Source organism: Hippocampus bargibanti, linkage group LG01 (assembly GCF_051943395.1).
Source record: "Hippocampus bargibanti isolate YZ-2025 linkage group LG01, ASM5194339v1, whole genome shotgun sequence".
Classification (NCBI taxonomy): Eukaryota; Metazoa; Chordata; class Actinopteri; order Syngnathiformes; family Syngnathidae; genus Hippocampus; species Hippocampus bargibanti.
In genome coordinates, this window is record NC_142734.1 from 30,236,039 (window position 1) to 30,259,794 (window position 23,756).

General features: G+C 42.9%; 2 protein-coding genes across 4 annotated transcripts in view; both read right to left on the bottom strand.

Annotated features, from left to right (window-relative positions):
* The window catches only part of kazna (kazrin, periplakin interacting protein a), a 94,142-nt gene extending 84,530 nt beyond the window's left edge, over window positions 1-9,612 (bottom strand). For 2 of the 3 annotated variants that reach the window (XM_089009834.1, XM_089009827.1), the window contains exon 1: window positions 9,270-9,612. In XM_089009834.1, coding sequence (XP_088865960.1) covers window positions 9,270-9,345 — 76 coding nt within the window. In that variant the 5' untranslated portion in view covers window positions 9,346-9,612. The remainder of the gene's footprint in view (window positions 1-9,269) is intronic. The other variant, XM_089009843.1, reaches the window with a different exon arrangement.
* A 417-nt stretch (window positions 9,613-10,029) lies between these two features.
* Window positions 10,030-20,437, bottom strand: prdm2a (PR domain containing 2, with ZNF domain a). The gene is given in 5 exon segments (XM_089009894.1): window positions 10,030-11,377; window positions 13,810-17,889; window positions 17,892-18,023; window positions 19,281-19,347; window positions 20,317-20,437. Coding segments are annotated over 2 exon segments (4,125 nt in total). The 5' UTR covers window positions 17,967-18,023; window positions 19,281-19,347; window positions 20,317-20,437; the 3' UTR covers window positions 10,030-11,377; window positions 13,810-13,839.
* Between the last annotated feature and the right edge of the window lie 3,319 nt (window positions 20,438-23,756).

Consider the following 23,756-nt stretch of genomic DNA (forward strand, 5'->3'; position numbering starts at 1 on the left):
ATACGCACCCCTCCCAGACAAAAAATAACAATACCTGAATAGATTTGGGACTATCGTTCCATGTCATGCTTTTCAATTGCTGAGTAAATTGAGGAATGGCCGTGAATGTTAAAATCCATTTTACTGGCACCATTTTTTTTTTTTTTTTTGTGACCCCAGACGTCTTCAGGCAGTAGATGGGGGGCACCCTGAACTCGTCACTAGCCAATTGTAGTGCCCACAGAGACAAACAGCCATCTATGCTAGGGAGTGTTCAATCAGCCTACCATGCTTGTTTTTTGAATGTGGGAGGAAACTGGGGTACCCGGAAAAAAGCCACGCAAGCACGGGGAGAAAATGTCAACTCCACACTGGAAGCCCAGAGCTGGAATCAAACCCACGCCGTTTGCACTGGGAGGTCAACATGCTAGCCATTCAACCACCGGGCTGCCGGGATTAAAAAATACACACAGTGTTCAACTATTGTGGCTTGAACATGAATTTTCGCCCTCAATAAACAATGTAATGACATGTTTGCATGCATCTTGTCCTGCTGGCATTTTAGGTATCGTGAAATGTCACACTGACTGACCAACAGGTCGATTCTTGCTACCCTTTGTGATCCCAACACACCACCTGAAGAAAGACCGGTGAAAGGTGTGATTTTAAATGCCCACTAGCAAGAAAGGCTTACACATGAAAGAGGAAGTCATTATTGTGTACCATAATCTGAACCTTTGGAATAATTACTTAGAACTATTTCATATTTTGTGGAATGTCTAAAACATTTGCTGTTGCTGTCATTTTTTTTCCTGACATAGCAAGTGCCACGTCAACAGGCTGTAAAATGTAAGTTCCCCATCCAAGTCGCCACTGCAAAAAACATAAATCTGCTCATTCCGAAAGCTATCGCATGCAAACAACCGACTTTTTGACCTTAAACCACATTCAAGAGTCATTCCGAATTGTGTTATGAAGAAAACAGTGGAGAAAATGGATTTTGAAGGCTTGGGGCTAGAAACAAAAATAAAAAAGGGGTGTAATGCTTGCTTGCAAAGGTCTTGTTAAATCAGTCTCATATACAGTTTGCCGTCGCCGGGCAGAACCGCAGCAAAAAAAAGGAAAAATTGAGTTCCATTCTCCGCAAAGCTTTACGATAAAAAAATCCGACAGGCAGCATTATTCCACTAGGCACGATACCGATATGAAAACTAGAGTCAGCTAGTTCTTCAAGCTTTATTTGACTTGATGCGATGCTACTTTTTTTTCTTCCTATGGAGGACTTTTTTGTGTCTGCAAGTGCTGATAAGAGAAAAGAATACAGTTTTAGTTGGAGTCCTTAGTCTCCAACTTCAATTTGTCAGTCATTAATTTTTATCATAGAAAAGTTAGTGTTCTTATTTTATGTGGCTTTTTTCCACTAAATCTTTGAGGGTAATTTATATTTCAACTTGATACATTATTTATACCTTCATTTCTCAGACATCCGGAGTGCAATTTAAATGCAGATGGATGTCCTTTGCAAAATTATATAGCATGTCATAGTTATTAAATCGAGAGCAGATGCATTTCTGCCACAGACCCTCTGTGAGTCCTCATTCCATTTTCAACACGCCATTTTTCAGACAAGAAGACGGAACAGCTATTACTATATTGTCTCAGGGAGAAATATGCTCTGGATGCGCGAAACCACAGGTGTCAAAGACAAGGGTCGGGGGCCAAATCTGGTCCGCCACATCATTTTATTCGGCCCGAGAAAGCAATCAAGTGCCATGATACTTGCTAATGTCCGAACTAAAATTTAAAATGTTCGCATGTAAACCAGAATAAGTCAATATTTTTTACTTCAAATTTGAAACTAGTTATCCATTAATTTGTTGTGTGCTTGAATGGAGGGGATGACATAATCTGATGGCTTCCCTAAATTCATAACGGCCCTCGAGATGTAACCATAGCCACAAGGTGGCCTGCGGCAAAAAAACATATTGGCGAAAAAGGGGGGAGTCTCATTAAGTTTTAGATTATGTGTGTTGACTAATATGTACCTTATTTGCTGCACTAAAAGGCAAACTTGGTGACAGTGTGCCTGATGCACTTTATACACAATGTTAACGGTCTCTTTATATTCCCCATTGAGTTGTTCCCCCATTAGGTTTCCGATGCCACCTAGTGGTGATTATGAGCAAGAACCAATTATAACCCAAAACGGTTCTGCCCAACACTACAGTATAATGAAATAATACCAAAAGCATTATTAACTCCTGACTAATCAAAGGAAGAAGGAGACAAGCAAGACTTCTCGGAATCTTTTCCCCCTTGTGGATGTGAGCCCCCGAGCTTTGTGTGCCTTTTTCTTGAATTCCTTCTCTTCATATTTTTGTCTTTCATTTCTCATTTTGTAACGCCATTTGTATTTATGCATTCAGTGTGTGTGTTGGTGACCAGTTGTCATGGCGTTGTTACTGTTGCGGTGGTGAAGGCTCTGTATAAATAACGTCATAGCATATTGCAGTGTATTCCCTTCGGTGGAGCTACATCTAGTGGATGCATGGCACAACCGCAGCTACTATAATTGCATCTCTTCTGTGTGCCTCACAATGCAGGGTGTCCTATTCATGAAAGCAGCTCTAAAAAAATGTATTGAAGGTGCGCCCCACAACCCAACGCACGTGACATATTTATTTTTAGAAAATATGGTCGTCATTACTCCAAGCAAAAAGGAACAGTTCCAAATTCCATGTTCCGAAAGTTATAACAGGATTTTTATGTAGTTGAAATGCTGCAATAGTGGCTTTAAATTACTGTACATTTTGGGGATTAAATTCTTTATCACCGATCAACGGTCTCTTGTTTCACGGCTTGGCGCAGATGGATTGCCTAGATGGGAGCCGACAGAAGCCTCAAGTAAGGATTTAGACACGGCGAACGAACTAAGGGATTACAGACGAGGATGGATGTTCTTGGCGGAGGGATTGCATGTCAATATTGACACATCGTCCACCTGGTACCAGCGATAAATGCTGCCGGAGAAATAGCGCCTGCCATTTGAATAGCAAAGAGTAGGCAGTACGATGTGAAGCAGTTACAATCAACTTGCAGTGATTAGAGAAGATTACGGATGTCTTGCAAAGGAGCCAGAAAGGAAGTCGTTTGGTACAACAATACTCCCTAAATCCCTGTAATCAGGGCGGAAGCCTGAGTACCTGGAGTGATACAAACTAAATTTTAACAAGCACAACATCAATCCACATCAGTTGTTGTATGCATGTGAAGCCAGTGGGCAGCAGTGCTTTTTTTATGTCACGGTTATGAATAAAATGAAGTTTACGCAGTATGATTTTAGTGGTACTAAACTATTGGTACTTGATTTAACTCAGAACCAATGGACCCCGGATCCATCTATCCATTCTACCATCTATCCATCCATCCATCATCCACCCATCTATCAATCCATCATCCACCCATCCATCAATCCATCATCCACCCATTCATCCATCCATCCGTCCATCAATCCATCATCCATCCATCCATCATTCACCCATACATCTATCCACCCCTGCATCAGTCATCCACCCATTCATCCATCCATCCATTTTGTGATATCCACTATTCTCGATATTTAGAGAATAATGACCAGTGGCTTCATGATGCAAAAGTACAAGCTGCTTTCATCTGCAACCGAGCAATGAGTAACAGATCTGGACATATATAGTGAGTTTCATTTGATGTTCGGCTCCCTTCATGCTGACGTCCATCTCTGCCTGGGGCGGGGGCTCGTGAGTGCAGATCAAAAGGTCTGAATGTTCACGGACCGTTCAGAAACTGTTCTTGTGTAAAACACGCATTATGCTCCAATCTTGTCCATGAAAATGGACATGAAAAGACCTTGGTGAATATTTCCCCGAGAGTATTAATCCGACATCACACATGTCGTCTACTTCAGCAAACCGCATCCTGAATTGTAGCTAACACCAGTGCGGTGGATTTTGTAAACTCACATGAAAAGTCACCAGGGTCCGGTAGAATATAAAACTTTGCACCCAGTATTTTTCTTAAAATGTTGACATCCGCTCAGAATCTGTCTAACTTCTTCCAACGTGACTCTTCCGCGTGACGAACTGCAGCAGTAGCACAAGTTAATCTTTCATTGCAAGGCGAGCCCCCGCTGGGCGAGGAGGTAAGATAAATGGATGCATGGTCATGTGGAAGACCAAGAGGAATTTATTTCTTCAAAGAAAGACCAAAGAGACACCTGCAGTGGACCTGCTTTAAACATTCATATCAGGTCTCCCCACCCCCTCTCCTCCACAGTTTATGAAGCAGTTTCTAAATGGGAGCTCTTAAGAGGACGATATGAAGTGAGAGAAGAAAAACACCTTGACTACCCAAGCGAGAGTAGTCATTTTAGTGTGTGCTGTAAAACCATGCCATCTTGGTGCTTTTGTGGGGTCGGGGTTCTATCTCGGTGGACATCCGCTCGGGTGTAAAAAAAATCTGGTGCATTTTGATTGAAGTTTTCTATTATGTTTGGGAATTTGGCAGACCACACTGCGACATGCTGGGAATTTTGACAAACCAAGGGCATTGTTTATTACATGCCGCGAGTATGTCACGATCTGGTTGGCAACCAATGGGTGGCGCTGTCGGCCCCGCATGCACCTCCACAGGTGCTGTTCGTTCCGATCAGTGGCATACTGTCTGTCACGTTCTGGTTGGCGACCAACGGATAGCGCTGTCGGCCCTGCCTGCAGACGCACAGGTCTTGGTCGTTGCAATCAGTGGCAGTTAAAAGGACTCTCGGCACGATCATTCGGTGTCGGGTCATTGTAGTGTGTATGTGTTTGCTGCACCCACCCTGTCAGGTTTGCTTCATCTTGGCAGATTTTTACTCCGTTTTCTTTGACACTTTGTATTTTTCTGTTCAGATGATTTTGATGTTTCAGATTTTCTTCCTGCTGACTTTATTTTAATACAATTTGTCAAATACAACCTCCTGCTGCTCCCTCCTGCCTGCTTTTTGGGATCCACCACCATCACCACCTTGCAAACCGCGACAGAGTACACCTCCACGTAAAAAGATGAGCATTTTTTTTAACCCGCGGAAAGATCGAAGTCATACTGCAGGTGGTGTAAGTTGATTTTGTTGATTTTTTAATACATTTACAAAACCAACCAACTGTTTAGCACGTCCGGCTCACAGTGCATGGGTGAGAGGTTCAATCTTGCTATGGATTTTTTCCAGGTACTCTGGTTTCAATCACCAAGAGTAATTCTCCTACCGGATTTACTTATTGTAGATGAGAAGATTAAAGTTATACATGAAAAAGTGAAAAAAAAACTAATGATAGTGTAATTTGTGAGCGTGAATGCCTGTCAAAGTCAAGGCCTGGGGGCCAAATCTGGCCCGCCACATCATTTTATTTGGCCCGTGAAAGCAAATTAAACTTGTGAAATTACATGATGCTTGCGTCTGTGTAAGCTCTCAGTCGTACAGGAGTGGTCCATCGATGAGAAGGTTTCTTCAGCCGTCATCTGTACAAAAGTGAAGGTTTCGGACGTTTCGCCTCCTATCCAAGAGGCTTCGTCAGCGAACTAAAGTCTGACTGGTCGTATCGGCCCCATTTATATATCCCTAATGTCCAGACCTGGTGGCGCCGGACACAGCTATGATAGGTCCCTACTCTCAGGTTGGGGGGGGGCGCGGGACCCCCCCTGTGGCCCCACTGATTGTTCCTACATTCCTGACTAACGATTGGCCTATTACACCCACTCCCCCCGGTATCACCTCATCAGCATAACGACCCTCATCAGCATTGCGAAAGTTGCCTAACCTGTTTTGCCTGAGCAGGCTATTGTAAGAACGATCCAAATTGAACCTCACACCACCAGACCGGTTTAATGAAGGATTTTGTTGTTTTATAAGAATCGCCTCTTTCACCCCCCTTTCAAACCATCTATGTTCTTTCGCTAAGATTTTAACCTCATTGTCGTCATTGTCGAGGGGTGAAAGAGGCGATTCTTATAAAACAACAAAATCCTTCATTAAACCGGTCTTTCGCAATGCTGATGAGGGTCGTTATGCTGATGAGGTGATACCGGGGGGAGTGGGTGTAATAGGCCAATCGTTAGTCAGGAATGTAGGAACAATCAGTGGGGCCACAGGGGGGGCCCCCCCCCCCCCCCAACCTGAGAGTAGGGACCTATCATAGCTGTGTCCGGCGCCACCAGGTCTGGACATTAGGGATATATAAATGGGGCCGATACGACCAGTCAGACTTTAGTTCGCTGACGAAGCCTCTTGGATAGGAGGCGAAACGTCCGAAACCTTCACTTTTGTACAGATGACGGCTGAAGAAACCTTCTCATCGATACATGATGCTTGCTAAAGTCCAAACCCAAATTTCAAATTGTCATATGTAAACAACTATAACTGTCATTATTCTTGATTTCAGAATTTAAAACAAGTTATTCATTAATTTGTTATGTGTCCTGCATGTAATAAGTGGAGGGGATGAAACATTCTATTGCCTTCCCCAAATTCATAACGGTCCCCGAGAGGAAACTTTAACTACAATGTGGCCCATGGCAAAAAATTAGTTTCCCATATATGCTCTACAGTACTAGGTGACCGACAAGCTACTCATTTGAGGGACTGTCTGTTTTTCATCCGCAGACGGTGAATAGGATACACGGCATAGATTAGGGATGCAGGAATGAACGGATTCAGCGGAGCATTCAAAGTGCCTGACCAGTAAATTTTGTCACATTCGATATAAAGATCTGAATAATCTGATGGCCCGCAAACGGACAAACCTCGAAACATCAAACATCAGAACCAAACTTCCCCTGAGTTCTTTCAACTGTTTCAAAGCCTGCAAGATGAGCTGTCACACTCTGCTGACAAATGGGAGCAGTGGATGTCGGGGGAAACAGATCACAGCACCGTTGGGGAGTGAGCGAATCGTTACAGGATTATTCACCTGGCAGTACCACGTGCCACATACGGAACGAGCCGTGTGGAGATATATATTCTGCCTGGTTCACAGAAAAGGGATATTATTCTTTGGCTATGTGCGACATCCAGTGGATTTTTTTCCTCGCCGTTGCTGAAGGGACTTGTGATGCAGTGACAGGTGAGAGGCAATGATAAAAAATAAAAATAAATAAAAATCCCCGCATAATTACCGCTGAGATGTTGCAAGCCAGCACTACTGCGGATTAGTCCTCCACTAGCTGTGCAACACGATGTCAGGTTGCAGGCTATAAAAATAGTCCCCCTCTCTTATTCTCACACTTCCTCACCCTTTATCCCCATCACCCCCTCTATCCTTCCTTCTCCCAAATCGCAGGCCTGCAGCAGGAGCTTCAAAGAGCATAGATAACTTGGTGGGTGTGAGCACTCAAGTTTTGACTGTAATTCGTAACAACGCACGCATTGAGAAGACCCCCCCCCTCCCAATATTACAGAGTGACATTTGAGTCGAAATAAACATTGCAGGTGTAAAAGCAGAGTACACACGAAGGAAGAAAATTCATCATAAGCGACGTAATGTCGGTGCAAAGAAGACATAACAAGTATCATTAATGCAATGCCTGAATATATTAACCGTCCTACAAAAATGTTATGTCACCTGGTGCAGTGGGGATAGAACCTGAGCATGTCACAATCAATGAATAAAATGCAAGTAACATATGATCATTATCCTTAAAAATAAACAGTCTCCAGATTAAATTGATTAAAGGGAAAAATACACCAAAAGTGTGTTAGAATGTACATACAGTATGCAACAAAGTCATTTTGGAACCTCCACTAACGACCCAGGCTAATCTTAGCTCTGCACACATACAATGATCATTTCTTCCTTGATACCAATTCCGCTATACGTACAGTACTTTTTTTTCATGATTGACTCTTGTAATCAATTACAGATTTGGTGGATGACAATATTAATCTGATCCATAAAACACGGTACAGCAAAAATAATAGTCTTGCCTCTAGTGACATTATGTGCTGGCATTGTTCTGGATTCAAAAGTTTCTCAGATGATGATTTTTATCTATTTATTTATTTATTTGTGTATTTGCCCAGTTAACGAAGGTCCAGCTGTTTGCATATTGGCAGGTTTTTTTTTAAATTTGTAAATATATTTGTTCATGTATTTTACTATTGTTGTATGTATTTTATTATTATTTATGTATTTAGTATTGTTTTAATCCTTTTTTATTTAATTTTATTTAATTAATTTTGTTATTTATTGCAGGCCAGCATGATTTTTTTTAAGCCGGGCACTACAGCGGCTAACCTCTTTACACTTGACAGTTTAAAATGAAATAAAAATAAAAATAAGATATCAAAAGGCCTGCTGACCTGCCCTTGATGTGACTCTTCCATCATGTTCTGCCAGTCGGTTGCAGGGGTATAGAAGAAAATCCCCTTTTATCTTTCTTTATGTCAATACAATACAATACAATACATATTGATTGATATAGCGCTTTAACAACTGATGAAGCTGTAACAAAGCGCTTAACATGGACAAGTATCATATAGAGGAAATAAAGCAGTCACAAAGATAGTAGAAAGCACCAGGGAGTGAAACTATGATCAAGTCTGAACCGTGCTGAGTCGAATGCCATGCCATTATAATTCACGATAACAGCAATTTTTAAATGTTATTTTTTTCATTACTTTTACTATTATTAGTTTTGAAAGGGTGAGTGTTGTATATTATTTTTGTTATGTTTCAAATATAAAGTATCTATTTTTCTATCTATTTTTGAATAAATTTATTGCATTTGTTGTGGTGCTTAGGTAGGAGGGTGGAGTATGATGAACCAGAGAAACTCCAATCACGTGAGTTCAATAAAATTGCAACAAAATCCAAACACTATGACACCAATAAGAGTATTTAATGTATGATTATTACTGCCCCATCCCTCTTTATAGCCGTTGACTATTAAATGTAATTGGAGCTCGGTTGATGAGTTATTTTCCATTTTGCTATCAAGAAATGATCGGACCCCGGTGTCCCGTTTGGATGCAAATTTCCACTCCGCATGAGAATGATGGGATGAATTCAGTCTATCAACACAAACACATCTGGCGGTACGCCGCAGAACACTGATACAGGCGCGTTGCCACGAGACATGCTCGACACGGTCTCGAAAACCAGCTCGCATGGGATCTATCCCCCAAAGTTCCACGCATCGTGTTCAACATCCAAAAAGCAAATCAATCATGCAACAAAAGTTGTTCCATATCAAAAAAATGTGTTTTGGATGGAAATACTCACTGGCTTGCATGAGCTGACCCTGACGCCCAAACACCTGTGAGAAGGGGCTTCGGCTGCAGGTGAGCATCTCCTCCATGTCTGGATGCGGGGTGGGGGAAAAGCGGTCCTCGTCTGAAGAAGGGAAGAAAAGTGCAGTTGCGGATGGATTGACTCTCTTCCTCAACAACTGACTAATATGCTTCGCAATCGCTCCCCTTTTGCTCTGCAGCCGCCCGACTGCAGATCAGCCTCGTGTGTTCGCTGCCTCTGATGTTTCGCTGTGGCCCGGGCGGAGGAGAGATCAGCGCTGCTGGGTAGCTCAAGGCTTGCTCATTAGTGAGACTTGAGTGTGTACATGAGAGAGAACGAGGGAGAGTAAGCAAACGAGACATAGAGACATAGAGAGAGAGAGAGAGAGAGAGAGAGAGAGAGAGAGAGAGAGAGAGAGAGAGAGAGAGAGAGAGAGAGAGAGAGATGATGTTCCCCCTGACGATACAAAGCGGAGAGATGACTGCATTGCCGATTTTAAAGATGTAACATATGCTCTTGCTGTGACTCCATCCATGGTGTGCCCGCCCCCAAAAATCTATCTATCTATCTATCTATCTATCTATCTATCTATCTATCTATCTATCTATCTATCTATCTATCTATCTATCTATCTATCCATCCATCCATCCGTCCGTCCGTCCATCCATCTGTCTGTCTACCTACCTACCTGTCTGTCCATCCAGCCATCTATCTAAATTTGCAATTGCAGACAAATCTTCACAAACAGACTTGACATTGAGATTTATTTTGACCACACGCTGGGGTTTGGAAAGGGACATGGTGGAATATGTGCAAATTAAACATCTTTAATCTTCTTCAAAATCATGACATGGTTAAAACTTAATAAATAAACATCACTTGATTTATATTTTAAAATGCTACACAAACGTTCACAGTCAAGATAACTGTCCCCCTGTTTAACACCCTGTACATCCAACATAAACGCGGTTTGTGGGAAAGTTACATAAACTGCAGGGTGGGAAGTTTAGAAATGTATTTAAAAAGATAATACAGTATTATAATATTATTCACACCTTTCAGTTCCCATAAATTAGAGATGCAATTGATATCAATATACAAAATGAGTACCCTGTTTAAATTCATAGCTTATGACAATTTCTGCAAATGAGATTTAATGCAATTTTCAACAGTTTCAAAACTAAACAAACTGACTTGGTATTTCGGATTGACATTTCAAACCGAGTGTCCCATACTTGTATGATAAAACGTGACAGACTGTAAGCCTGGATGAAGTACTTGAATTTAAACAGTTGTTGACTACTTAATAGGAAAAAGACACACCATATCATTTATGGGATATCATAGAGGTACAGCGCTATTTTTCACCTCTGAAAATGTCTGACCGATGAGTTTGCCACATTGTTTAAAAAAAAATAGAATAAAGATACTTCAGTGGGACAACACTGAGCTTTCCTCCTTCATTTCGAAGCAACAGGCTATCAAGCCATTTAATGGCATTTTAGCAATCAAAATGTTCCGTCACATAAATACAAAGAAATATTTTTTTTTCCCTCTGGAGTTCAACTGCCAAATGAGACAATCCCAATCGTACTTCAATTATTCCAACAGCACTTACGACCTGAACAACTTTGAAAAGAGGCTTTAAAAACTCTACTGAAGGACAAGCCTCAAATTGTCGTATTCAATATTTTAAAACCACACAACTGCAGAACGACCACAGAACATGCAGTAAAAGAATTTCAACCCAAAAGGCAACATATGACCGATAGGGGAAAGAAAGTAGTGCAAATCCACGCTGGCAGTGATTGCTGCCCGCCATCTTCAGCAGAGTAGGCCGCCAAGCAAGAAATGAGAGAAAGCCTTTGGGCTTCGACGCTTCCCTCATTTCCTCGACAACAAGCACGTTGCTGTCAGATTAACTTCAAAGTGCAAATCCAGGACATTCAAAACGGAAAGTCGACAAAGTGGAGGGATCAATCCTCGCATACAGGTCATGCCTTGACTCATAGAAATAGTTCCGTTTTTTTTCCTGTCCTGAGTTCAGTCATCTCTTGTATAGTGTAATTGGACTTCAAGGCTCGAAGGTGCTCACCGTCCTACAAGAGACACAGTATAAGTTAAACAACCGGTTGGGTCGGAGATGTCACAGCAGTTCGGATTTTCCGAGTCGACATTCGAGCGGTATGCTGAAGTTCTTTGCAGTGAGAGACCACCATTTATAAGGTTAGGTCACATCACGCTTCAGCGCACTTGGCCTCAGCAAAGTTGGCACATTGGAGGTGTGGGGGTGGGGACGGCCATCATACAATAAATATGCCATTACGGCAAAGGAAACTGCTCCTTGCGGCAATATTAAATGAGCATAAGCTCTTCTGGACCAAGCGATATGCTCACTCATATGCCATCGGTCCTCCCACCTGTTCGAAAGACGTCTAACCCTTTCCCCCCATTTTTATTGCCCAGTTGCAGTAGTGGACAGTCAGGGCCTCCAAAGCCTTCTATGCTGGCCTAAAATATCTGACTCACAAACTGATGTGACTTATATTTTGTCCATGAATTCTTATGATATAATTCAAAATTGTATTTCAGCTTCTTTTCGTTGCTTGTCCCCCGTTGTGCTGTTTCCAGATGTGTGTTTTCATAATTCTGCATGTAACCAATCACATTTCAGCCATCGTTTATTACCAGGGTCACAAATCTATCTGGACGCCTTCACAATCAGTTTTGCGGGCCCTGCAGCATAAAATAAGTGTCGATCAAATGGTTGCTTTAACCAATAAAATTTCGGGTTGGCGACACTAAGGCCTTCTCGCAGCCCTTATTTTCTGACTAACGGTACCCTCTAGTGGACGTGTAGTAAATCACACCACACTTTTATATAACAGTATATAACAGTATAACAGTAACAGCTGTAGCTGCAGTCAAGGTTGTATCGTCAAAAATAGTTTTTAAGAGTTGGATTGATTCAGATGTAGCACTACTGATGGCCTGGGTGTGAAATGCAAAGTTTACTACTGTGCAGTTTTTCTAAATCTCACTCCAACCTGCTGATGACACGTTGCATGACACTGTTCTGTGCTCTGTGAGATCTTTACTCTGAGAAAAGCCAGTTTGAATGCCACTGATTTATTGTGGGGCACCATTTTGGTTTCATGATGTGAACAGACGTTATGAAGGGGGCTAAAGTCCAGTTTGCAAAACTAATGTATCAGTCTATTCATCCATCAAACACCTGCGGTTAATTTCGCTGCTCGGCTTCTTGAAAAGAAGCCCAAAAAATACTAAACGTCGCATTTTAGGTGAATAGAAAATGTCAAGTCCATTTTTCGGCCCGTATCTCCACCTTGTTGAGTTACTTTTTCGGTTGCCTTAAAGGACAACCAACGTCTGCGGACAAGTAAAATGAGCATGTAGAATGAATCCATTGGGCAGTAGCGCTGTTACCCGCGTGTGCTAAGTGCTGCCATCTAGAACCTCAATTAGGAACAGCAAATTGACCGAATGAGTCTCCCGATTTTCTAAAATTGTGATTTTCTGCATATTTCTTTAATGTTCTAAAACGGCGACAATCAACAAAAGAAAAATTACTTCTGTTTAACTGTTACAAAAAAGTTAGTGTGAAGTTAAAGGACAACCGACGTCTCCGGACAAGTTGTGTCCATAATTAGTAAAATCGCTTCAAATGACTTCTACTGAGCGTAGATTCCACCGCATATAGCTATATCTTACATTTAAAGACTCACGCTGAATATTCCGGAAGTTTTGTTTTTGAGTTGGTGAGGACTGTAGCAGTCCTTTGATCACGTCAATGCATTTTGCGGTACTTTGGTCTGAAAACTTCGTGTTGATCCGTGTTGATAGCGAAATTATAAGGAAAACACATAACGCGATGGTGAATCCTTGTGTGTTGTGACAAAAATTTTGAGCCCGTTTCCACGGAGCTTCGTCACCATCTTCTGCCTCTTTTGGGTGCGACATCCCCCCCCCCCCCCGATGCCCCACAATGACACGGAATAAATTCTTTAATCGATTGCAAACATGTATGCTTTCCTCTTCAGAACTATTCGAATCATATTCATAACTGGATGAGTAACAAGAAAGCATGTTCTCTGAATCTGAAGCCATTGTTTTGATTCTCGAGCAAGGCAAGACGTCTTGGCGTGACACCACGAACAAGGGGGCGGGACCTTCTGAAACTGGCCACTTCCGGTTTCGATTTTTTGCAGTTTCAGCACACTTTAAGTCATTTTTATCGGTGATTTGCATTTGACTAAAAATATCATACTGGGTGTTTTGGGTATTTTAGATGCTATAAAACGTTTTTCTGATGTCATTTCGGAAACAAAAAAGTGATGTCGGTTGTCCTTTAAATGTGAGTGAATTATGAGTGCCCCTTGTACAACAGAAATAAAAAAAACACTTCAGCCATGCAGAACCGCTTCATTCAGTGGTGGGCAAGTAAAACCGCCAAAATTCGGCACAGTGTGAGTGCATAAAATGGTGGAGGCCACACAGGTGTCACAATTACCTGACAAGTGGGGGGAGAGCTGAAAGGTGTTCAAGCCGTCGCGCTTTGTCCCGAGCTGCCGCCAGCAGTCGTATCCTCTCGCATCGGCGCGGTAGGCTCACTTTGTTGTTGTTGTTTCGCTGGAGGGGGTTTAACGGCGTGATGCACTCGCGTATACTGACGCAGTGGGGGGTTGAACGTACGAATGGCGGGGAGGTCGTTTAAAGCGGAAATGTCATTTTGGGAATCCTCCTTCGTGGCCAATTTCAGCCTTTTGTTTAGAAAGCCTGTTGGCGCGGGAGGCGGTGCGGGGCTTTTGGCCGGCTGCGATGTCTGAAGTCTTGTCTGCGGATGGGCCGAAGGCCGTTGCTCGTTCGTGCGGGAGATCCCTCGATGAAGCCGTCCGTCGTTTTCTTTTGTTACCGAGATCCCTCCTTCTTTCCTCGTCCTCATTTCTTTGGGTTTTTGGGGACACACCGCCATGTGTTTGGTTCGGCTGCGTCGCATCGTGAACTCCCTGCTGCAGTGAGGGCAAACAAATATGTCGTCGTGGGCGCGGGGAGGCGACGCTTTGTTTGGCAATGACTTGTTCCGCTTGGGCAGAACCCTTTGGGCTAGTTTTCGCTTCCTTTTGTTCAGTAGTTTCAACTTCATTTTGACCGAGGACTCCGTGGACCGGCCAGCTCCGTTGGAGGCGTTCGATTCGTTTTCGGAATTGGTCGTGGAAAGGATTCCGTTCTGGCTATTTGCAAAGTGTCTCAATGGGATGGGATTCTTCTTGGGCGTGTAGCGCCTCCTATCGCTAGCATTGGCACAAGCTAGGATGTGCTTGTGCAGCTCCGGCATGTTGTCAAAGCTTTTCCCGCATTTGGTACAGCGAATAGCCGTACTGAAGGTTTGGGGGATGTTGTGGGTGGTGAAATTTGTGGCTGACGCGGGTGAACCGGCGGTTGACCCAGCGGGTGACCTGTTATGGTAAGGGAAGGGTGGAGGCTTGAAGCTGGGGTAGTGCTGGTTAATGCCAAGACGGACATCAGGCGCTTTGCTTTTGCCTCCATCTGAGGCCAGGCTTTTAATTGTCGTAAACAATTCTTCGGCGGCCACATCGACTTCAATCTCTTCCTTTTTCACCACATTTGCAGACGCGTCGGGCAACGAGGGCTCGGGGCCGACTTTGGCGGAGTAATTGTAATTCTGGGATCTCACTTTGCCCTTTTCTTCTTCTGTGAATGTACACTGCTGGGAGGGATGCAATTCCTCCTGATGCTGTTTCAGATTACAGAGGTAAACAAAGTCCTTCGGACAGGCGCTACAGAGGTATGTCTTGTTGACGCCGTGAAGACTCAAACGGTGGTCGAGTAAAGCCGAGGGTTTATCAAAGAGTAGGACGCAGAATTCGCATTTGTAGGGCCATTCTTCTGCGTGGTCGCTCACGTGATGGCCGAGTTCTTTCATTGAGTGGAACAGCAGATTGCAGACATTGCAGATGAAGTTCTTGGCAAACGTCGGCGGATTCGGATCGCTCGGCGGTTGCGTCTCTTCTACAGTCTCAACGTGTTTTGAGTCGTCAGCAGAAACAACCTCGCCCGATTCAGTACCGTTCGTTGCGACTTCTGGCAATGTTTCAGTTTTTGGCGGTTGTGTGTCTTCAATCTTCTCAACGTGCTGTGAGTCTTCAGCAGAAACTACCTCAGATGATTCAGTTTTGTCGGTTGCAACTTCCGCAAAAGATTCAGTAATGTCGTTTGAGAGTTCCACTTCTGTTTCTGTCCCGTCATCCGGTTTCTCGTCCCCGACGTTTGGAGGCTCTTCAGGTACGTCCTGACCTGCTTCTTCGGCCTCTGCGGCAAAATCTTGGATCAGTGAGGTGCTTGACGACAACCTGACCGACTCCTCAATGGAGGAAACGAGAATGGCCGGCTCTGCGGCCATGTTGGCCAATGACACCATCTGTTGCTGTTCTACGTGATTAACAAGCATCTGTGTCGAGACCGGACGATGTGCCTCGTCTTGAGCGGGTACGACGTCGGGGACGGTACCTGGCGTTTCAAGGGAGATGGTGCATTCGATCAGGACTGTGTTACTTGTGAAGTTGTACGAGTTGATGAGGGAATCATTTAACTCTGCGGCGGGTGTGAATGGCACCTCGGATATAACATGGTCTCCGTTTAATGGGGGGTCGAGAGAAATTTGATCGGCGAGAAACACGTGGCCAGGTAGATTTAGAGAAGGGTTGAGTGGATGCGACAGAGTGACAAGATTCGCAGCATTGGTGGTTGTAAACGCGGATGTGAAATCGCATTGTGTCGAATTGATGGTATGGTCCCCACAAAGTACAAGCGGCTCGGGCGATATATTTGGAGCCAGGATTTGGATCGGTTGGCTTGATGGACTCGGAATAGATAGCGGTGGAGCCAAAACCGTGATTAAGGATGGGGCGGTTGGTAGTGTCTGCGTAGCTGAGGGGGCAAAGGATACCGTGCCAGGTGGTATCCCAAGAGGTGTGAGGTTGGCCGGCGAAGAATTTAGAGGACAGGAAGGGAGTGAAAGTCCATAAACGAGTCGTTCTGCGACTGAGTCGACCATATTGGATCCCGTGACGATGGCGAGGTCCGACACAAGAGGCGTTTCGTGGGTTGCGGCATTTCCGTTTTGCTCTCCGAGGCTCAGAAAAGCATTTTCCTCAAGGCACGTATTTAAATTATCCCCCGGTGGGAATGCTAAATTTGATATCAGCCGAGATTCTTCAAGGCCTCTTTTTTGCAAACTGAGATCCAACGCGGCGTTGTCCAAATTCCCTACATCGTTTCGTTTGGTGGAATTGGAGAGATCCAGCGGCTGGTGACTAGAGATGTTGTCGCCAGTCACGGGAGGCCAGTTCTCCGTTGAAAGAGGAATCGCTTGAGCTTCCTCAATTTTCTGGGATATATTTCCTGTTTCATGAACACTCTGATGCCCACGAGAGCCACTCTGGATGTCCGTGGGCCTCAAACCAACGGCATCGCCATCCGTATCCACCATTGTACCTTCCTCATCAGATGTTGTGCTATGCCGAGGAGAACTTTGCGGAGAGACGGTCCTTCGTTTAAATCTTCTTGCAGAGACAGACGAGCAAACTGTTTGGCCATCGGAAAGCAGAGTGTCCTGATTTTCTTGGAGCTGATTCACAGAGGGGGAGAGAAACACAGTGGTTGAGTTTGGGGGCGGAAGTGAAGACTCTGTAATTTGAGGAAGCGGACTCTCCATGAACGAAGTCAACAGTTCTGAGGAGGACGACGACACCACCATCTCCGATTCCAGTTCTGTTTCCATTTGGGGTAAGAGAGGAGGTGTCGAGGTCCTTCTCCTGGCGAGCGCTTGACCCTGCAGCTCTTGGTTGCTTAGAATCGAATCCACGCTTAGCCCCAGGTTCAACCGAGTTGGATCCAAAATTAAGGCATCCAGTCCAACCAAAGTCGAACACGCAGCGTGAACTTCAGCTGCTTCACAGCTGCTCATCGTGCTTGTCGACACAATCTTCCCGTCAAAGTAAAATCGGAGATTCTCAGAGATACTGCTGGAGACATCAAGCACGTAATTTCCAGTGCTTCCCGCTTCATCGTCCGCCACCCTCGAGGCAAGCTGGGCTCTGTGATTTGACATTGCAACGATGATCTGCTGTTGGTTTTCCTCATAGGGCGTCTGACTGTGTTGTGCAATGTGCAGATGCTGCTCATGGACTGTACTCTCGTGCTGCTCTTTGTTCAGATAGGTCGTGAATGTCTTTTCGCAGTAGCCGCAAGCATGATGCTCGATGCGTAGGACGGGGTTGTGTCCAGGAGTATTTGTGCTTTCAATCCCGGCATCTGAGTCAAGTGAAACTGAAGGCTCCAGGTTGTCATGCTGCGGCGGATCAAATTCGAAACCGGATGCCATTTCCGTCCCTTTACTTTCATATGTATGAGTCACATTCTTGATCAAAGTGTTGCTATCCACTTGTCCCTCCAATCCTTGACGGCTGGTAAAACAGCTTCCACAGTGCTCAGAGGGAAAAGACTCGTAGCCACAGCGTGCGGGGTGATTGCGAACATCACACGTGTCGGGTTCCATACCATTGCTCTCAATGCTCCAATGTCGTCATCTTCCTGTTGTACATCCTCAATATCTCTATCTGCAGAAAAGTGAGGGTTTGGCTCCATTTTCCTGAAATTTTGTATCCAGTTGTTTTCAGAAAGGGCTTGCTTCAGTTGTCAAACCTGATGAAAGAATAAACAGATTTCATTTCAGGGCGCCAGCAAATGCCATAATTGAAAATTCAGCTTAGGACAGCACAGGCACCAAAGGGGCCATTCATAAATGATAAACAAGCAATTGTAGCAACTGAGGGGAGGAAATTGGCACGATTTAGTTGAAAAGAGCAGATACCATTGTTCAACTCTACAAAAGTTTTTTTCTTGGTCTATGAACATACATAAAATGTCATGTTACAAATTAACAAGTAACTTGTCTGCACAGTAGCGTACGATGAGGCAATTTTCTCACAACACTTAAACTACCATGTTGCGGTCATAGTTTATGTGTATGAGTTTTATATGTACGATGACTTTGAAGTGCATTTCGTAATGTAATTTTCAAATTACTAATGCTTTAGCCTAGGTGAGTTATCGACTATGCAAAAGTACTTCTAAACAAGAAATTATTCTTCTGAATATAATAACGGCAGTTCAATCTTTCTGAGAGATTTGCACATGACATTAAAATATTGTTTCATATTGTGACTGAAAGACTAAAAACATGTCAGTTACACAACAACCAATGTCACAAAGCTATATTAGAAATAATAATAAGAATTTGCCAAGCAGCCATTGTGTTAACACTCTCCCCACCACAGATTCAGTGTTGCATTTCACAAAACAAGTTTACATCGCGTAATAGTTGTATTAAGTTCATATTTGATCCTCTCCTCCTTCATCTAGAACTTCTTCAAGTCATCACAAAGACGGTACAGCAAGTACTGAAAAATGAATGACTCTCTGTGTCTTTTTTGTCATGTTGTCTTTGTGTTGTCATATTATTTGTTATTTAGTTTTTTTGTTGTTGTTCTTTTGACTTTGATGGCGCCGCAAGAGTGGCTGCCTTTCCAGCAGCTCATGTATTTCTTTTTTCTACTTTCATTCCTTTCATCACTTTGCTGCTGTGACATGTAAATTTCTCCACTGCGAGACTAATAAAGGCAAATCCAATCCAATCCAACCTGTCTACTTGATATCTAATTTAAAACAGATTCTTTTCTTACAGACAGTGTTTTTAGGTGTACAATTACCTGGTATGTTTCGGCGTATACTTCCGCCTTCGTCAGAGTGTGACAGTTCATCAGACACTGACGAAGGCGGAAGTATACGCCGAAACATGTCAGGTAAATGAACACCTAAAAAACACTAAGAAAAGAATGTTTTAAATTAAAAGTTTACATCTACAAATAAAAAAACAACACTAACTTTGCTTCAACTTACCATTTTAGCAGTTAGTGCAGCAGCATAGGCCTGCCCTTTATCCAAACACGACGACAGACCTGGCATACTGTTGAAAAAAGGCACAGCGAGACGTTACTTTGTAGCTGTGTAGAGGAACAAGAAGTAATTGTCATCACAACTTTACACTTAAACACACCAAAAGTATTAGGAAAGGAGGGGAAGGGGTGAATTGAGATAATCCTTTCAGGGCACATTAAATTGTTACAGCACTGGAAGAATGATATCATTCAGGTTAGAAAAACTAATAACTTTGTTGTTGTTATAGAATGACAGCTGTGTGTGCGTGTGTGTGCGCGTGTTCTGTCTGTGTGTTTGCGTGTGATGCGCGTGTGTATGTGCGTACGCGTGCATGTGTGTCTGTGTATGTGATAAGAATTAAGTGACAGAGTGACATATAAACAGACCTTTCAACTTACTGTTCAATAAATATACATACAATGTATAGCAACACAACCCGAAACAAAATGTAAACAGCTAAAATGCAGTATGGAAATTCTGCCAAAAGCGCAAGCAAAAGGCCCATGTCAACAAAAAATAACACGAGAAAATATAATGAATGTTAAAGTGCATTTCGCAGCTAATTCTGATGCAAATTGGAATGACTATGACGAAATAGGCTGCTTTTATCTGCAAACTGGGGTCGCATTTGCAGTGATGGTGCGTTCATGTGCTTCTCCCCACACTTGCCTCGATGACGCTTGGCGTCCTTGCACCATTGCTAGTTGTCCACAAGACACGTCGCATTTCCAGATCTGAGCCTCTGACGACACAAGCTTCTCGTTAGACACGGATTTACCTAACGACTCATTTAACGTATCTGCATATGTAAAGATCGTCCGCATGAAAATCATAACATACGGTTGCGACCCTGCAACACGCTTTCGAAGGGCAACTCTAGAAATAATAATTTGCGTATGAATATCATGCAGGCTACTGCAATATCAGACTTCAGCTAGCTCTCATGTTAGCCCTGAAACCTTGCGTACAAGCTGTATCTAGTGGGGAAATTACTTACACGGGAGATCTATTGTCACTCTTGGCATAAACCCGTACATGGTTGTATAGAATTCTGAATAACGTACTTGACTTGCGACCACATTGTCAATCAGTAGTTTCATATCCGTTTCTTGTAGGTTGTAAACAGCTGGGCGTTCTCAGTGAGAAAATGTACGTTTCGATTGGCTTAGGAAAGATGGATGTCAATTTTTAACCAGTGGGAGAGAGATTTGTCCACGTACAGGAAGACAACATCTCAAAACTCGAGATAGTTGTTAGATTTAAATGAACCCTTTCTAAAATAGGTTCAGGAGATTATACTAAATCTTACACAATAAAAATACATTTACAGAGATATTAAATCACACATTGGAAGAAAATTATATATTGTATCTCTGTTGTGTGTCCTAACCCTGACCAGCAGATGGCGGATTAATACCGATTGGTTTAGGAAAGATGATGTCTATTTTTAACCAATGGGAAAGAGGTTTGTTCACGTACAAGAAGACGACATCGCAAAACTCGAGATTCTTGTCATATTTCAATGAAACCTTTCTAAAATAGGTTCAGGAGATTATACTACATTTTACACAATAAAAATACATTTACATCGGGTATTAAATTACACATTGGAATAAAAATATTACTTGTATCTCTGTTGTGTGTCCTAACCTTGACCAGCAGATGGCGGATTAATTAATACCAATTGGTTTAGGAAAGATGATGTCAAATTTCAACCAATGGGAGAGGGGTTTGTTGACATACAGGAACACAACATCTGAAAAGGTCGAGATTCTCATGAGATTTAAATGAAACAGTTCGAAATTAGATTCAGAAGATAATATTGCATATTGCACAATAAAAATACATTTACAGAGATATTAAATCACACATTGAAGTAAAAATATAAATTGTCACACTGACTGCGTCTCCTAACCCTGACCAGCAGATGGTGGAATAATACAGCACAGTACTCTTCATCTCTGGGTTGGGCGTTCACGACTGCTCTTTACGTGATAATTCACGCGTCAATTATACATATCAATTTAGAGTTAACCCATTCTGTCTATTGTACATTAAAAACACTATAGCATGAAATTTCTGTTTTACAAGATCATAAATGCTCTAGTTGAATTTGCAAATAAAATGTGTTGAACGAGCCACCTCTTCCTCATGACGAATAATGTCATTTGATCCTATTTTTAAATCGTCACTCAGTAGGCATACATGAGCCTCGAGATGCACTTCATATTTTTATGTTATCAAAGTCAGCTTTATTCTCAAATATGCTAATATGCATGACATACAGCACAGATGAAATTACTGTCCTCTCGGACCCAGCGTGCAAGGCACTTATGACTTTGACAAACATAATAAACACGAAAATGCCAAAATCATTGATAAAGAGTCAAAAACAATTTTTATGTGGTTCGTACTGTGTCTCATTCGATTCTGCTGGTCTTCACATACACGGAGGGGACATATGGAACCAACTGCATGGTGGCAGGAACTGGGGTTCACAACCCCACGTCGCAAGCACATTTTCTTGTAATGTTCAATAAACTCACCAACTCACCTCTTTGACACCCACCACTACCACCTCTTGCGTGACCCAGCTGTCACTTGCGCTCAAAGATAACGAGTGACTGGAATGATATTTTCATCATGACATCATTGCACTCAGTGAGCCCGACATGTGTCACTTCTTGAGCGTACTGTACACATACAGCACTTACAGTAAGGCAGGATTACATTGCAGGACGCTTACATGAAAGCTGCATGCAGCAATTATGATAAAGCAGTGATTCTAATCAGGTTAAAAACATTTGAGAAATAATGAAAAGTGTCCTCATACATGGTTAAATGCATCCATGCAATTTCCTTGTGCACACATCATTGGTAACAATTGACCTAAAATGACAATCTGCCATTCCTGACATCAAATTGATTTATTGTATTGAAATGGACTTTATTAGTATCACGGTGGAGAAATTTACATTTCACAGCAGTAAAGTGATGAAAGTAAGAGGAAAGGAAGATATTGAAAAACAAAATACAAGACCTGCTGTAAAGGCAGCCATTCTCGTGGCGCCATCTTGAAGTCAAAACAAAAAAACAAATAATGTGATACAACACAAAAGACACAGACAGTCCTTCAATCTTGAGGACTTTCTGCACCCTCTTTGTTGTATGAAGCCGTTCTCGATGAAAGAGGAGAGGATGAAAGAGTCCTCTTCACCAGTGGATCTGGGATGTCGTGATGAAATGTGCTCGTCTGCTACAAGCTAAATGTTGAACGCAAACACAAAGCTTGTCGAAAAGAGACGGTCTCACATCTCCTGTCCCGCATAAAGCCGCTTCAACTCCAAGCCGTGACAGTTGTATATGTGTTATGCTAGATTAACCGGTATGCTAACAGAAACGAATCTGTTCCTTTTTATTTTTCCTTCTGCATACAGTCTCATATATTGATTTTTTTTCCATCCATAAAATGTGTTGGCTTTCTGTTCATACACAAGAAAATATGTATCACAAAAACAATAATAGCCAACGTCGCTGTAATGCACAAGCCGGCTGTAGAGTAGCCAAGGTACCATTTGTTCAAGAGAGGCCAAAAGGAAAAACCACGCACCAAATTTGCCCACCTGATTCAAGATAAACTAATTACCTCATTTAAATGACGTGTAAGAGCGCAAACACACACACACACACACACACACCGAAAACTTGTACATGTTGCACACAAGTTCAATGGAACACACAAAGATGCCCTGAGCGTCTCCACATTTATTTCATAATTTTATTTATACATATTTTTTATGTGCAATCCACGAAAACACCATGTTGTAATCAAGTTGGCGTGTTCACACACATAAACAAGTCCGAAAAAAATCTGACTGAGGTGTACACAGTGACACTGACGTTACGATGGAACCGTTATTTGTTTTTACACGGAATAGGCTTAGCTCTATGAGGACATTTGTGTGAATGTTTGACGTCGGGCCCACCTAGGAAGTGACTCCACCCTGTCGTGATGCACTAAACTCCCCCCCCTCTGATGCTTTTTTTTTTTTTTCAAAAGAGTTGAACGTGAGTGCTTCACATCTGCCCCCTGTGAAAAGCCTTGATTGTTCCCCGTGGTGTGAAGTAGAGAGGCTCTGCTCAAGGCAGTCATAACGCTGGCCCATGGGGCAGAGGTGCAGGACGTTTGGGCGGCTGCCTAAAACCACACAAGGGAGTCTGCAGACACAGAGCATCACTGTGCCTACTCTTGACTGTTAGAGCCCTGCCTCGGCCCAACGGCAACTTTTGAGAAAGTTCACAACATGACATCAATAAAAAAAAGAAAGACAAACTCTCAGCGCAGTCCAGCAACTTCAACTCAACGGTTGCTGGCACCACCATATTTGGTGGCACTCTGAAATGACGGTTGGTAGGCTTGAGGGTTATTTGCAGGGC